Source organism: Odontesthes bonariensis, chromosome 15 (genome assembly GCF_027942865.1).
Source record: "Odontesthes bonariensis isolate fOdoBon6 chromosome 15, fOdoBon6.hap1, whole genome shotgun sequence".
Lineage (NCBI taxonomy): Eukaryota > Metazoa > Chordata > Actinopteri > Atheriniformes > Atherinopsidae > Odontesthes > Odontesthes bonariensis.
The window spans coordinates 16,549,733-16,566,938 of NC_134520.1; the positions used below are offsets into that span (position 1 = coordinate 16,549,733).

The 17,206-nt window shown below is 41.6% G+C and overlaps 1 protein-coding gene across 3 annotated transcripts; it reads right to left on the reverse strand.

Moving 5' to 3' along the window:
• Positions 1–271: 271 nt before the first annotated feature.
• Positions 272–15,257, reverse strand: elovl1b (ELOVL fatty acid elongase 1b). Of its 3 annotated transcripts, XM_075485227.1 has the most exons (9): positions 15,146–15,257; positions 5,727–5,813; positions 2,629–2,731; positions 2,353–2,543; positions 2,108–2,188; positions 1,954–2,010; positions 1,747–1,852; positions 1,290–1,426; positions 272–1,150 (listed from the first exon to the last, which is right to left on the reverse strand). In XM_075485227.1, exons 3-9 carry the CDS (start codon positions 2,705–2,707, stop codon positions 809–811), a joined length of 993 nt encoding a protein of 330 aa, XP_075341342.1. In that variant the 5' UTR covers positions 2,708–2,731; positions 5,727–5,813; positions 15,146–15,257; the 3' UTR covers positions 272–808. The 3 variants fall into 3 exon arrangements, with proteins under 3 accessions (XP_075341342.1, XP_075341341.1, XP_075341343.1); XM_075485226.1 differs by lacking the exon at positions 5,727–5,813; XM_075485228.1 differs by lacking the exons at positions 5,727–5,813; positions 15,146–15,257 and adding an exon at positions 12,586–12,676.
• Positions 15,258–17,206: the final 1,949 nt, after the last annotated feature.

The window sequence follows — 17,206 nt, forward strand, 5'->3', positions numbered from 1 at the left end:
GCAGGATGCCTTCTCTCTGCCTCGTGCCATGAATTTCTTTCAAACAAAGAATAATGGATCTTTTGTTCACCTCCCACTTACTTCACATACTTGGGATAGCCTAGAAAGAGGCACATGCAAGCAACGCAAATAGTTTCTTCTCTCTTGCAGCGCAGCACAGCGCAGGAGCCAAATGACCCCGATACCCTGAATTTGAAGGCCTTTTTCAGCGAGCTACGCACAGAGAAACCACTTACAGACAGAAACACCGGACACAAAATATAGAGCAAGATCATTTACAACAGAATTTATTGGCAATTAAATTTTAAATACAAAGTAACAAAATTTAGAAAGTCTAAAGCACACGAATATGATTAGTTACATATTTTTTTTGTTGGTTTATTGTAAAACTACTTAAAAAAACTGCATTTTCAAGTTTGATAGAAACTGTACAGTCATCTGTCCACAGGAGGGGGGTATGTGTGTGTGTGTGGGGGGGTGTCAGATATGTCAGCATGTGGACCGAAAGGCCACGAAAGTGATACTGAACCAGGCGTTTTCTTGCAACATCAGTGAAGACTGATTTAGGTCAAAACATCTTCTCTTCATACATTGTGTTTCATAGATGGTTCCCCAATGCAAAGAAACCGCCCGACCGACCAACCGAATGTGGAACCCCAGCTGTGGAAATCATTGACCACATCGTTCTCCCGTGTTTTGCACAAGAAACTAAAAACTGGAAAACAAACAGTCAAATTATCTTTGGAATCCGTAGTAGTTTTAACAGGTTGACTGGGTCGTGCTTCTTGGGAATTTGCTTCCAGAGTCTCTAGGCCTTCTTCATCTTGCCATTGTGGATGCTGTCGTTCTCGTGGATGCCGCCGTTCTCGTGGCGTTTGCCGTTTTCATGCTGTTTTCCATTCTCATGACGCTTGCCGTTTTCATGCTGTTTTCCGTTTGTGTATAAAGTGGAGCCATTCTGATGCTGCTTAATATCCTGCTTTGGCAGCCGCTTACCCTTCACGTAGGCCTGGATCCAGAAGTTGGAGAAGAGAATGAAAAAGAAGGTTCCGTACATCCAGATGAGGTTGATAATCATGGGGAACTGGTAGGCGCAGCTGTCCATGAAGTAATACTGGGTGGCATGGAGAGATACCAGGACAAACTGGGTCTGTTGGGTAGAAAATCAGGAGTGAGCAAGGTACATAAAAATATAAATGAAGAGGAATGTCTTAATTTCTTCTGACACATTTATTGCATTTGGCTTCACACAAGTGAAAATACATGTACTGAGCAGAAGGTATAATTACCAGCTGAATGGCAGTCATGTATTTCTTCCACCACAAAAACTTCTGGAAGCGTGGTCCAGCAGCAGCGAGGCCATAGTAGAAATACATGATGACATGGACGGAAGAATTCACCATGGCATGGAAAGATCCCATCCCCCCTAAAGTGATAACACAAACGTCACTAAATTAAAATGTGTAACCAATATAACCTTCCATCTACCAAAGAAAAAAAACTGAGATTAAGGGTTAATCATTTTCTCATCACTACACAGACATCAGTGGTTTACAATCCGACTAAACAAGGCTTCCTGAAAGGCTATCTAACAAGGCCAAAGCTGAGATCACACAAAAGAGATTGTGGCTGATTGTGCGGGTCTATGTGTAATAGAATGGCATGCAGGGTTAAATAACTACACCGCACCCTTCAGCTGCTTTTGTCCCTCCATCACTTATTCTCAAATCAGCTAAGTGTACTCACCAGGAGCATAGGCCACTCCCCACCACCAGGTCCAGGGCATCAGTGAGTGGTGGAAGATGTGCAGAAATGTAACCTGGCTGTGTTTTTTCCTCAACACAAAGAAGATCTATCAGAAAGAAAGTGCCGATTATTCCATGCCAAGCAACGCTGAACAATACTGAGCATTTATTCACAACCTCAACAATGGATGGAACGGCCTGGACTTACTGTGTCCATCAGCTCGATGATCTTTGAGAACCAGAAGAGCCACGCCACTCGGACCATCTAGTGATCAGAAGACTCGTTTCAACAGCAGACAAGTGTAAGGCCTTTAAATGATCGTTTCATTTACGAGTAGGAGCTGAAGAGTTTGGGGACTTACTCGTAGGGCTTGAGGACTGTCAGAGGTGTCAATTGGGTCGCATCTCCAGGTATATGTTGTGGCCCATCCAGACATTAAAAACTGAAAATGACAACAAAAGTGGACGGTTTTGGAGTTTAAACACTTCACCAAGTCAAGAACAATGACTCGTTTGTTACAGGCTACATACAGGCAGCAAAAATCCATCGAGGGAGCAGGCTGGTATTAACATGATGAAGTAAATGCTTGGAATGACATCTTCTTACCTCAAACACAATGAATATGGACAGCGCCACCAGCGTGAAGTTGTAGACTATCATGGCTTCTTTGAGCTGCAAGGGCTTGCGATTGGCCATCATGCGAGGTCCAAGATACAGTACGAACAAAAGGTAGCCCAGCAATATTGCAGTCATGGGAACAGGACTCTGCATTAGTGGATACTCCTGCAGCCGTGGATCTAAAAGGAAAGACGGATGTTAAAAGTTATCAACTGAGAGAAAAAAAAGTCACAAATGATCCACTTTTTTGAGTAAAGCACCTACCGATTCCTGCCAAGAGGAAATCATATATATCCATGGCATGCGAGCCAATTTCCTTCATCCCCCGAAGCATAGTTGCCATCTTCTATTGCTCTGAGCCAAATAGCTGTGAAGAATGTCAACAAGCTCATTGTTAGTTTTAGTTTTTCAGTCAAACACAGTGATATTTCTTCCAATTCTTTTGCACATATTATCACTCAACCCAGATAGAGTGTGATCAATCCTGTAAGTGAGCACACTCCGAGTTACTCTTTTCTGACTTTTCAGAGACATGAAATAAACTTCAGTGTTCTCCTTCAAGCGTAAGTTAGATGCATTACGCTGGTGATCACCTGTGTGCAATAAATGCTTTAGAGGTGGAGTGTTTACTGCTTCAGCAGGGCTGAAATGCAATTACTGACACAGAAAAGCTCAATCCTCACCAAACAAACACTCCCACATATCCCAGGATGCTTTGCCCCAGCGTGAACCGCTCATGAGACATGGCCTGATATCAGAGAGGAGGTGCTACAGGGAGCTGGGAGGGCATCCCTCATCCCACAATACGGCTGACTGTGTGCAGGATTCAAGCTCTGGGGTTAAAGGATACAGTACACAAATTGCTCTCCTTAAATGAACTAATCTGGGAGGGGAAAAAAGAAGTGGAGGAGAGTTCACTGACCTAGAGTCATAAACTGAAAAACCCTGACATACATATGCTAGTCAGCAGATTTCTTTAACAAGGATTTTAACAAGGACAAGTACCAGCTGCATGCAGTCTGCACACGTCAATGTTGATATGGTTTTTAGATATGGATATATTCTGTTGACATAGGTATATGGCCTCATGTGTTAACTCAAAAGAGTCTTCACCAAGCAGATCAGATACAGGGTGTGGTCTGCCCAGAGGGAGCCATTGTTTGATATACAATCTACAATGCTCTGAGTTTTCACTGCCCAAGGCCCTCCTTAAACCAATACCATTAAACCTAATTCCATCTTGTGGAATGATGGTATGAGCAAGGCTAAGACAGCTGTTGTTGTTGCTTTCATGGCCACTTCCACCGTAAAACTTCAAAGTGCATTTTACTTTATGAACCAACTTACACAGACAGAAAAACAATAGAAAATGAAAAACAACAGCATAAAAGCATAAAAGAAAAACCCTCTAATCTGACAAGCTTTTGATCTAATATGTAAATATGTAATGTATCATTTTCCACAAACATCCCGTGGGATTAAATATGTTATCTTTCTGTTTCGTACATTCACTGCATCAACGCTGAACTCATTTTTAATGACCGAATGCTTACAGTTAGAAGCGATCATTCTGTATCTCACTAACTGGATACCCCATGTGGCTTGTTCTCAGTTTTGTCAACACTTCAGCATCTCCCCTGTTGATTTTCCTGTCAAGCTTCCCGGGCGGGAAGCATTCCAGACTGACTTGCAATGGCTGCATGATTGATCAACTTCTTTCGGCTGGTGTGATGAAAACCGGAGCACTGTCTTTTTGCAGGTCCAAGGGTTGTCATGTGCCCATTCTGGTGTTGCATAACAGGCCAGGTACATGATATTTCAGAAATCTCTTACTTAAAACTGCTGTGATGGTTTTAGATTCCTTGCTGGTGCATTTGTTCATGCACCTCACATGTCAACAAGAGTACCTTCATGTCAGTTGTGCAGAGTCTGTCTTGTTCTGAGGAAAAATACTGAACATTAAGATTGTTCGGATCATAATGGGTTTATTTACATATGCTTGTTGGGCAGATTCGTTCATCCAAAGTGACTCGCAGGTGACTTACTTTTACGAGTAGATCTGGGGCATTGTGAGGCTCACACCTGCTTTACTTTCAGAGGTGAAGCTGCCCCATTGGACAGTGATAATATTACTGACCAAATACTAACTGTTTAGTGGCAGTTCAACCACATGAAACAGCTCAGATTTTACGTTTACATTAAGTACTTTTCTGGTCATAAATGCCTGATCAACCCTAAAACAGGTTAACTAGGACTTCATTTCTGGATTTCTTTTTGGAAAACAAAAATAACGACATCTCACTATTTTTATTTGTGAATGTGTAGCACGTGATTCTCTACAGTAAACATTTGAAGAAATACTGGCCAGTAAAGACGATCATGCAAGTCAGCGGGTTCACCTTGTGATCACGACAACGCTTTACAAACAACAACAAAAAGAGGAAAGAGGGTTCACATTTTTGGAAACCCACAAACAGACAGAAGTTCAGAGAAAATTAGGCCCCTTTCCATTACAGCTCAGTAAAACCAGAACAACAGTTTTTTTTCCAAGAACAGTCCCTCAACGCATGTAGAAATCGGTAAACCCACACATACAGACACTAAACTGTTTCTAATCTCCAGTAATTAAAGGCTTATGCATTAAGCTCAGGATTTTGTCCAGTGGCATGTTGGAAACTGGTGTTTGACGCCATTTGTCATATATAAGCTGTGTCAGCAGCAGTAACAAGAACTGCACCAGGGGACAAGGACTTTCTCATGACTGTGAGAGGGGTCTAAAATGTGTCTGCTATGTTTCCCATGACACAGTGATGTAATATGACTGTGGACATGTGATCTCTAAAGCATCTTTGAAAATGGCCTCAGTCCCTCTCAGTAGAAGTAAGTTAGCAGCAGTGACCTGCAGCGATTCTATCAACCAAACTAAAAAAGTCAAGCTCAAGTCCAAAAAGAAATCTCATGTACTCGATCTGCATGTGCCAACACAATCACGCATTCATTATGAGCCAGCCTTGACAACAAAGTGGCTGGTCCACTCTCCACCAAGGAGAGACACAGTGGAAAGGAGTGGGGGGGGGGGGGGGGGGGGGGCATTTCCGCAGAGAACCATGTCAATGAATCATAGGGATGGAAAAGGGAGCTCACGGGTTAGGGAGTTAATGATGAACAAAATGGAACAGAGATTAAGGGAGAAAAAAAAAATCCCCTTCAAGGAGCACCATGAAACCTTTGTTAAACAAATATAAATGTACTTCTAATGCAAACCACCCTGAAATTGTCAAAACACCAAATAAAAAGAAACGTGACCCAAGGAAACAAGCCTGTAGGCAAACCTCAAAAACTCCCATTACTGAGTAGCTTACCTAGTTAAGAACTGAATTTTCCTCTAAAATCATCAAAAGCAGAAGTGGATTCCTCTGTCACACGGTGTGGGAAAGCTTCTCTGTTGACTGTAAGCGCAGGTGGGGCAGCAGCGAAAAGAGAAGGCAGCAGAGAAGGAAGAGAAAAAGACAGACAGAGACGGGGTAAGAGAACGAGAAAGTAAACTGACAAAGTGTGACTGGTACAGCAGTCTTCCAAATCCCCCCCTCCTCCCTGACTCACAGAGTGGATGAATAACCGCCTCTCAGAAGGAGAGGGAGGGAGAGAGGCTGAGCCAGAGCGAGTGTGTGAGCGCTGTGTGCGAGAGCGTCCTCGGGAGATAGTACAGCTGAGGTTTAGAAGGACAAGCGATGGCCCCTATTTAAACCTACAATGCAAAACGTCTTAAATGACAAGGAACTGGCTGGAAAGTAAATGACTGCCACCCTGACTTTAACAAGCCACAGTTCAAACCCCCACTTTGCTCTCATAGTCACACCCACAACTAAGTTTTCTCTCAGGGTGGGCTGATGATATTATTCACAGGGCACGGAGGAGAAATCAGTGAGACTCTGTTATCATGAAGGGGGCCATTGTTATGCCTTCCCCGACTCTCTACCCGGCCGACACCCATAAAGTAAAACTAGCCTCCATTTCTGTTACTTCTGGTGAGGGATGATCAATGTCGGGACCAAAATGCCTCTCTCAGGTCAAGTGGTTGTTGCCTAAAAGAAGGCTTGCTCCATCCCACGAGACATCCTTCTGCTTGCTTAAGCAGCAAAAAAGACGTTTCTGATGTTTTTTCCTGGGATACAATTAGTTTAAGCTGCACTTTGTCTTGCCTACTTTGCATCCAAGCATTCGTGCCCAGCTTGTGCTGAAAACAAGGACAGTCTTACCAAAAATCTAACACATGTCAACTTGGAGGAAAGTAAAACTCATGTTTACTCAGGCTTTGATGGTGTAGCCTGAGGCAAACAAGCGCTATTGCAGAATAGGGTAGACATGACTCATAGGATAATGCTTGAAATTTTTCCATGCAAGTCGTTTTAGGTGGTTTCGTTCTCTGATAAGAAAAAAACTCACTCAGTGCCACACCCATCCAGTGCAAGCAGGAACATAACACAAGAATTGGGATAGATCCTCCTGGTTTCATCAGCAGTATCTTGCCCACAACATGGAAGAAAACATGGGAACCGCACATAGTTTCATTCACAATGCCAATAATGTAAATACAACAACTTGTTATTAATAGGCTCTGACTAAAACTTGATGCTATTGCTTAAGTATTCAATTTCCTAAAATCAAAGACTTTTGGGAAAAAGTCTGCGAGACAAGAGTCACTTCTGGAAATCCTACACTGAGGCTACATTTACACTGCAAGTATTGATGCCCAGATCTGATTTTTTGCCTAAATCCGATTTTTTTCAACGTGTGGTTACATGTACTTTAATAATGTGACTCATATCTGATTCACGCGATTACACTTGATGACAATCACCTGAAACATCGCGCATGCCTACTTAAGTGTTTACCAAACTCTACTGCTGAGGCAAATGGACGACGTTGACATAGGTGTGATGATAGTGTTGCGGTACATGAGAAGTTCGCCCAACATTGGCAGGATTTTAAGGCAGAGAAGGAGGAAAATAGCCATTATTGCATCCTGTGCACACGCTGCAATTATTGCCTCCTCAGCTGTTCAGAGGAGTGTCTGGGTCCGAGACCGATCCCAGGACTGGTGGGAGAATGTTGTGGCGGGCTTTGATGAAGAGCAGTGGGTCAGCAATTTTAGAATGAGCCGACAAACTTTTGATATGCTGTGCGAGAGTTTGTCCTCATTCTTCTCCTACCAAGACACCACATTTCGTTGGGCGATTCCACTGAAAATGCGTGTCGGTGTCGCTCTTTGGTGGCTCGCAACAGGTGCAGGCTATCGCACATTGGCTCACCTATTTGGCATTAGCAACGCATCAGTGTGCCTGCAGCCTGATTGTAAACAACTTCTACCAAGTCGTGAGAGACGAGCTGTGGCATCGGTACATACAGCTTCCACGTCCTCCGAGGTTGACGTGTGGAACGCAATGTGTAAGAATATCTGATCTGCCTGTTTACACGGCGGTCGCATTGTCACATATCCGAATCGTATCTGATAAATTTCCACATATGAAGGAGGCCTGTATCCGATCTCAAAATATCCGAATGCATGCGTCCTTGTCCTATTTACATGGTCAAAAAACATATCCGATCTGTGTCACATGAGAGCAAAAAAATCAGAATTGGGTAACATTTAACTGACAGTGTAAATGTAGCCAGAAAGCCTCGCCATACAAACCCAGCAACGTTTGTTCAGTAGGGGTTGAACTTCAAATCAGACATTTAAAAACCCGGCACATGTGAGTTTGTCATGAAAATGCACTTTTCAGCGTTGTTGTTGACTGAGCAAGTTTTACCTGCGTCACAGGTCCTTGGAGGGGATGAAGGGGGGGGGGGGGGGGGGGTAAACAGTGCTCCAATGCAATTCAGACCTTCCTTGGAGTAACAAAACCCACCGAAGAAAATCAATAATCTGTGACTGCAATCAGCGACTGAACTATTTTGTTTAAGATCGTCATCTAGTTCTGCGGGACCAATCCCCCAAGAAGACAAAGTGAAAATAGAAGGATGAGAAAATGCCAATTATGGTAGTTTACAAAAGTAGCTAACTCCCTGACTGCTGATATGGTTGATTTATAAATGGGATAATCATCAAAATGGCCCTAAGTGAAACACAACTGAACTATGAGCTGTCATACCTCAGAGAATAAATCCAACATCTTCATATTGTCCCCGTTCACAACTGCTGGGGAGAATATTAAAGGCCTTTCAAAGGCAGAAGTAAGAGTTTTATATTCCACACACGTGTGTCGTGCATACACCTTGTTACATCCTGGGCAAAGTGCCAAAAATAACACATGTGCACAGTTTAACCTGCAATTCATTTCACTGCACCAAAGACCGACTGAACACAACTACAGTGTGACTTAAATGCTTAAAGGGACACTATGTAATAAATTAAGTCATTTATTAGCTCAAATCAACATATTCATACATAAGTTAGTCCTCATTGGTGTAAAATGATCTCTGTCAAAAATCTCACTTATCCTCCTGAGTGAAGAATAACTTGTCTGCATCTACATAGAGCAGGTAAGCTCTATGGAGGCTGCCATGTCCTTCCGGTCTATGAAAAATGACGAAGTGCCGAGAGGGACATAAAGCACTTCGAATCGCGATTTCCCCACCAGGCCTACAAGCAGAAATGACGTCATTGTGACGTCATTTCCGCCAAATGGCTTATTACAGCCGCTAATGCTAAATAGATTTTATTCCTTGGCACATATGTCTTTGTGTTCATTAGCTTTCTTTTTGTAAGTGCATCATCTTCTTCTTTTTATTATTATTCCTATGCTCCCCCTGGATATCTTCTTTTTGGCGTTATGCTCACATTTGTAAACTGTTATTTTGTTGATTTACTAATAAAGTTTAAAAAAAAAATGCTAAATAGATTTTATCTCGTAAATGATCCCACTAATAATGCATTGATTGTTACCAAACTTCTGCTGTAGTACACATAGGCTCTTAACTCACAAAACGAGGCATTAGAAAGTTTGTAAGTTTACCGGGAGTTTATTTACCGCTGCTAATGCTCCTATTGCTAACGCAGGCTAATGCTAACGCTGCGTCTACGTCACTTCCGGTAACTCCCGGAATATGACTAATTGCATTGCTTGCACACCAAAGGAGATGTTATGTTATCTGACATGTTATCTGTCATCTGTATTCATAGTGTTGTTGTATGTGTGTTATATAATCCTTTGTACTGTGTGTCTTGATTTCTTTTTGTTTGTATGGACCTTGAGTCTGAAGCTATAGCTTCTTGAATCTTGACACATTCCGCATGCCGTAGTTCAAGAAGTTGCAGCGAACATTTGAAAACGTGAGGCGCTAGAGAGCAAATTCATTCAACTTTGCAAAATAAAATTGCACCACTAGATGGGGGAAGAAATTACATAGTGTCCCTTTAAGAAAGTGGAAATCAGCTCAGCTCCAAAGTTAAAGTTTAATTCTGCGCCATCGTGTTTTTACAATGCTTTTCTTATACAAATAGTGATACTGATTAATAAAAACGGCATAAACTTGTAAATCATTTACTGACTGGCAAGTGTAAGTGCAGGAATGAGTGCTGCAAATGCATTAGTACGGCACTCTTTGTAAATTTCCATCGGCGTGTCACACACATGTCACACATACGTGTGATGAGGCCAACACGGTACCAGGGGCCCTACCTCTGTGCTCAAATCGGTTCGAGCCATAAAAAAGGCTAAATTGTTGTACACAAGCATTGGCGACAAATCATTCTGAGGCGAACAGGTCGTATGGCTGAGACCCGCCTTCAGAAACAAATGCAAAAGTTATGGTGAGAAGTTCAGGCAGTTAGTGGCATCACTCAGATCTTAGTACTTGTGGCCAGTATGTAGTCAGGTAAACACGAGTCTCACTTGGCAAAAACAATAACACGTGCTGCTGTCAGTCCCGCATGGCGACGAATTACTGCCAAACAAAAGGACTCAGTAGTATGCTCTTCCTGTCTCTTGGGTATAGAACTACCACCTGAGGCCCAGCCTTTCTGTGTCATGTCTAACACAAGTGTCCTGAGATAACAAGCCTGTCTCACTCATCGCAGGTTACAACCACATGTCTCATCCTAAGTTGTTCTGCTGGTGTGTCATCAAGAGACTTTCATTTAACACTTACCGAACTTGTACGCAGGTATGTGCTACAACATATTTTCCCCAAACAGGGAAGCCTTGCGAGGACTATTTGAGTTCTTATTACGCAACCAGGAAGGTCTGTGGAATGCAACGCATCTATCCCTTCGGTTGTGTCATGAAGAACTCTCCGTATATAAATTATGTATAAACTCACTGTTTTGTAATGCATTTATTATCATTTTTTTTGCATTAGCTCAAGTTGTTTAGAATGTGAGTTTCTATATAAAATGTTATTTTCATTCGAAACTTTCCACATACTGAGAAATATCGAAGGTTTCATTCACAACGAAGAATAGACGACGATTTTTCGAACCTGAATAAATAAATAAACGTGTGCTGTGAAAAGTGTGAACTGTCGTCACTTCTACTTTTAAAACTCAAATTCTAAACTGGGCGAGGTTTGTTATTTACTGAAAGAAAAGCTGCAGATTACTTCCCTGTGATTTCAAATAGTATTTACACTGGATATGCACATCCTTACCGAACACCCAAACATAACTAATACCAGCAGTTGTAAAACTAAGTTAGGAGTCTTGTTCCAATGATAAACAAATTGTAGCACGTGTGGCTACTGAGCGTCTTTTCGATTCAACATCAACTCAATCCAATTCCGTTTTATTTACGTGAACTTTCCAAAGTCCTCCGGTTCGAGCCAACGTCATTTCTGAAAAGTTTTCAAAATCGCTCAGTTTTTGACAATAGCATCTTTTATTGAACTAAAACTGTATTTACATGATGACAAAAAGGAAAGAAAGCAAAGGAGGAGCTCAGCTGAAAACAAAACTAGCCATCCATGTGTATGTATGGGGGAGAAAAAAAGCACGACCCTCAGCATTGTTAGAGCATCTTCAACAACACCTGGAAGAGATGACAACACGGATAAAAATCATATCTCATACAGGAATACTTCCCTTTTTCAGCCGCCCGTTGGATGAATAACTCACAGATGAATAACTGTGAGACAATGATCAATAAAATGAGCAGAGAGCATCCTGTTATAAAACAGATTTAAGAAGACCAAAATCGAACAACCAAACATTTAAGTTATAGTAACCAGCACAGGAATGTTGCTGAACTTGACACGCTTACACCATCCATTGTGTTTGGATGAGCATTGGTGGTGGGGGGCAATCTAACCAGGCCTACAAGTCAGCACTAGTGTCATTCTGTCTTTCTTCTTGCTCCTCCCGTCTCCGTCCCCTTTACAGGAGGTCACCCACGAATGTCTCAGATGTCTGTAATTTTCCACGAGCGGCAACGTTTCACCAGCTCCCTATGAATTTGCTTAACTTCATGCAGATCGTGGTGGAACATCAGCTCAGCGCATATTTAAGTCAGTCTCCACAATGGAGACGGACTGCAGACCCCTAGTGGTGCTCCTTTTTGTGTATAACAGCAGAGCATGCAAAACCAAACAACTTCAGACTTGCAGGGGCAGCAAGCGCAAAGCCGCCCTGGCAGACGAGTTGGGGAGGATGAAAGACTTGACTTGACTGGAATGAAACTTCCCATGTCTGTTAAGAATACCTTTTCAATAACTCCCACGTGCAGCGCCTGGAAACTGCTGTACATATAAACAACTCTGATAAGAATCTTGCATTCTACAAAGAGGGAGAAGCCAAAAGAAAACCCCACGACATCGTCTCTCCTTATTTCAGTTTCAGTTAGTTGCTTTTTAGACCCATTGTTTCATTTTGCAGAGACTGACAGTTGAGCTGTTGAAAACTACTAAGTGGGAAAGTGACCTCACTTCCTGAGAAATACTTGACTGGTTTTTACAAACAGGTAAAAATAGATTGTACGTCTTAAGTACAAAAAAAAAAATCTACTCATGTCTAAACCTCCATCGTGAATTTAAGAGAAAACGTACATTGAGAACGCCCATCGTCACTGCTCGCCTGGATGCTGCCGCTCACCCTCAGTGCCACCCAAACACCTCAGCGTTGGCGTACTTTGCGACCAGCTCATAATGTGTTGTTAATTTCAGACTAAGCGTATTCACCAGCTCTGACGAGCTCCACCCCACAAGTTGAGAAGATTGGTTTCTTACCGGTTACATTTCAGTCCCTGGCTGGATACGTGTTCACGGGAGCAGCGCTGGTGCAAGTGTGTTAGTGCTCAGTCAGTGTGCAAATACCTTTACCAACCTGACACAAGAATCTAAACAAATGGCGGTGGTTGTACATGCCGTCCGATACAGACAAGATATCATGCTATATCGTGATGTCGAAGGACAATGCCCTCATTGCATGAGAGAGAGTGTGCGTCTAGCTATCTGATAATCGTAAGGAATGTCAAACTAATGCTCGGTATATAAAAGATAAGATAAAGGGTAAGAAGCTCCGTCTTCAGTAGCTGGTCACAAACTGGTTATGACCATCTGTATCTGATCGCTCCTTTACTGAAAGTGCATTATAGCAGAGATATTTTTGGAACGTCATAGTTGTTTCAGACGGCCTGGACAGTTTCCGGGGGAGTTATCATTTAAAAAAAACACAAAAAATGAAAAGGGGTGCAGTCTATAGCTGCCCAATTATGACCAACGTGGTACTAACTTGTCACCAGGTAAACTGTTTGTCAAAAGTTCTCGTTTTGTGACATCACAGGCCAATAAAAAAAAAGAAAGAAATTAAATAAAAAGACCCAATACAAACAAGCTGAAAGGAGGGACGTCGCCATTCACAGAGGTTACAGTCTGTACTTTACACGACACACTGAACCAAAGGGCCAAAGTTTCCACGGTAAACCACTTCGGCTCTAGCCGAGGCCTTTACTTTGACATCAGCTCATTGCTCTCCTTAACATACAAGACTTTCAGAGAGCTGTAGGCTGATGAAGCGATAACAGATATGTGACACTGAAGAGGTAGTCACAGCGGTGCCACAGTGTTTATATTACCAGCACAGATACACCTGGGCAGGTTGACCTTGAGACTGTCTCTCTCTCTATCTCTTGCTCTCTCTCACCATCATTAGATACAGCTATTGTTTGCATTGTCAACAGTCAGTTTGTGGATCCAACTTGGCTTATAAGGGAGTGAAAACAAAAAGCATTAATGGGGGCTTGCCAGAGCACAAATGACATGCTTTATTCACAGGTAAAAGGCTGTCGGTTGTCTTTTATATGTACAACTTCACAATGCATCAACAAAAGCAAGTTTCATTACATACTCTAATGCATCGAGTATCGAATAAGTAACTGCCGATCAATGTCTTTACCATTAAACATTTTGCATTAGTCCAAAATGGTGCTTAAAATGATTTTTACTGCCCAACAGTGGGCGTCTCTTGTACTGTGCAACTGTGCACAGAAATAATCGTTAAATTGATTCATTAGACGAGCAGTAATGGCGTGTCTCATGTCTGCTTGATGAAAAAAATGAAAACACAACAATCTGTAATTAAAACCACTGAGGAAGCTTTACAACTGCATAACTCGTTCCTTACACTGCAAATAACAAAGGTTAGACAAACTCTTTCCCAGGTCAGTTGGATGTGGTTCTGCTTCCTGGAGTGATGAAACCAAAGAGCGGTAGTGATACACGCCACTTTTACTGACACCATCACTCAAATGCTCGAGCATATATATGAGCAATATACTCATTTGAAAATGAATGGGTGAGAGTGTCCGATTCTTTTTTAGTGGTACTTTAATCGGCCGAGAAACAAATGATTGTCCAAAATGCATTTATTTTTCTGCAAGAACTATGCATTGTGTCAACGCATAAAACAAAAAACATAAAAGACATACAGATGCACTGGGATTCTCTGTTGTGCAGCTTCTCTGCTTACCGTTATGTTTTAGCCATCAGATGAACTATACTTTTTCCCTGTCTTTTTTTTTTATTGTCAGCTTATAAGCATGTTTCACTTGACTGAGGTCAACAAGACTTTGACACCATGTTGCAGTCACGTCACATCAGAAATAGATATAATAAACCTGATATAATATTATAAATGTAATAAATCCAAACACGTTGGATGTTTTGTAGGTCAACAGCGCGTGCATCCTCACAAAGGACAGAGTGGCTTCAATCAAACAAACTAAAGCCACTCTGACTCACTGTCAAATGCCACAGGTACCGACAGGTATCTGACCAACAGGCTCTTTAGATTAAGAAGTTTGAAACTGCATTTTGTGACAGTCCACCACCACCTTCAAAGCAAAGTGTACATTACCCAATGTTCGCCTGTCAGCGAAAATGCAATACCATCAACAATGCATGTAAGTAAGCTAAGTGGCGGCCAAACTGAGCACGTACAAGCACGCACCCTACAGGATACAAGTTTTGACACAACACCGGACATGAGCTCAGGGGAACGCCTAATTTAGGCATAGACAAGCTCTTAATAAGCGGTTAAGAACCGTTAGCATTCGGCGACGGCGTTTTGCTGTATGCTACGTATAAAAAGATTTTCAACTAATGTAGCCGCCGAAATGAAAAACTTAGTAAGACGTTGGGCAAACTGACAGTACGCGCGCCCCCTCCAACCCCCTATTAAATTTTTTTTTTTTTAAATTTAAATGAAAAAAAAAATGCATCCGAAAGTAAACCAAAGCTTACAGAGTCAACTTGAAGCAAACTGTTATTGTGTGAAAACACTACTCACTTGTTGAATTAAACTTCCACGGTCTGTCGAAAGCTGGCAGTGAGCGAACGCGGGTCTGAAGTTAGCTCAGCTTCCTCTTTCCTTCCGCTTAATTCTTCCTCCAGACCCAACCCTTTGATGGAGCTGGAAAAAGGTGGAGTTATCTCGACACCGCTATGAGTCGCTTGATATGAACGTAATCAACCCCCTGTATCAGATGTCAGTGTCATGTTGACACCGAAGTTTGCTAGCTAGTTAACCTTTTTGTTGTTGTTCATTGTTTCATCTTATATTTGAGTAAATAACGGTAAATTAAAAAAAAACAAGAAAATCAAATTCCACTCTGTGCCCCTCATATACAAGACAAACATAATATAGTTAAACAATATAGCTCATTAACTTAGTTATAAGACTAAAATAGTGTCAGTACAACACACTGGTAGCCTAGAAGCACATTAGCCTATACCTTTTTGCTGCTTAATTGTGTTTCCGTTTTCTGAACTGTAGGATGAAAGAGTGACACAACTTTAGGTAGAAGAGCTCTCATTAAACACAAGGTGATACGAAGATAAGATAACGGTCTCCTTGTACCCGGCTGTCACACCACAGCAGTTTTAAGTCTTACAAACAACGCAGTAAAATGCTCCTCATGTCAGGTGTCACTTTATGTAACGCGTGTACAGTGATGATGAATTTAATCAATCAGGAGCGAGAATTGTTCATTCAGACAGACACATACTTGCTCTACCACCAAACTTTAGAATACAAGAGTTACAGGGAAGGGATTTGGTTGGTTGATTGGTTTGAGTATTTATGTGATATATCCAGTTAGTGGTGCCAGTGTACAGTAATAAAACACTGTAAAGTGCAGAGTGACAGTCAAAGGGCCCTGACTAGTTTCCACTTCCTCCAGTGTCACATTTTTCGTGATGAATGACAGACACTCCAGAGGAAAAACTAGAGCATAGGGCATCATCAGAATAATCTATGATATATTATAATCTGTTGTGATTCACCCAGTGTGTGTTGCCACGTTTTTGTCAATATAAATAGCACGGTTTGTTTGCTGTGACATGTCACCCTGGCATTTGGTGGAGTCACTGGATATATTTTAAATGAACTCCTGGCAACTAAATATGTTTTAGAATTACAAGTCTAAGTATATTCTACTTAAGTCCTTTGGCTTGAAATGATTAACTTTGCTGATGAACTTGTGAAGTCCACTAACCTCTCTAAATGATTTGTTTAAGATGTGCATTTAGCGCCTTTAGCGTACTTCCCTGCACGTGGCTGTTCCAGAGATGAAATTCCTCAAAGACGAGCGAAACTGAGAATCTTTGGTTCAAATTAAACTGAGTCCCAGCTATCTCCTTTCACAATATTGAACACATTACTAAGATGACGCTGAATGCAGTTTCTACCCCTGTGCACTCATTATTTAACAAAGTCAACCAGGGGTGTTCTTGGCATGCTGATCTCTGATAAGAACAGTTAACGAGAAAAAAGTTTAAAAAAACTTCCCAAATCAGCTCAACTAAGACAAGGATTACAAAATAAAAAAGGAAGAAAACTGCTCTTAAACTAATTCAAGAAGTCCCTTTTTGTTTTCCTCTTTAGGAGTTTTCTTTGTTACAATGCTGTAGGAGCATAATAGCGGTGGTGTAATCTGACCACTTCCACCTATCCTGAGGCTACTTTATTTTACAGGATAGATGGCACAGTAGTAGGCTGTTCAACCACTTCTTACTGAGATTGAAATGTACAGAGTATTACCTGTTTGCTTTGAAAAAGCTTTTTCCTCTTATTGTTAACTTTCTCATGGCCCAGGCCTTTGAGTGTCAAAAAGAAATCCTTTGATGATAATCATGGTGACCCCCAGTGGATATATTGGATTACTGCAACTCACACGTTCTATTTTTTCTTTGTTTTTGGTACCTGTTTTTAGTAAACAAAGAAAAGTTTGGACACACCCACCCATTCATTATAAGTATCGATATCAATTGTATAAGCGCTTTAATATACCTGCATATACAAAGATTATATATTCATACATAGATGCAATATGTGTCCATTTATACGTGG

Bases quoted from the DNA above. Each gene is read 5' to 3' on its own strand.
- elovl1b (XM_075485226.1), bottom strand. From the start codon at position 2,707: ATGGCAACTATGCTTCGGGGGATGAAGGAAATTGGCTCGCATGCCATG. The intron at 2,544-2,628 runs GTAGGTGCTTTA...CTTTCCTTTTAG, and splicing joins TTTCCTCTTGGCAGGAATCG to ATCCACGGCTGCAGGAGTAT. The intron at 1,427-1,746 runs GTGAGTACACTT...TTATCACTTTAG, and splicing joins GGGAGTGGCCTATGCTCCTG to GGGGGATGGGATCTTTCCAT.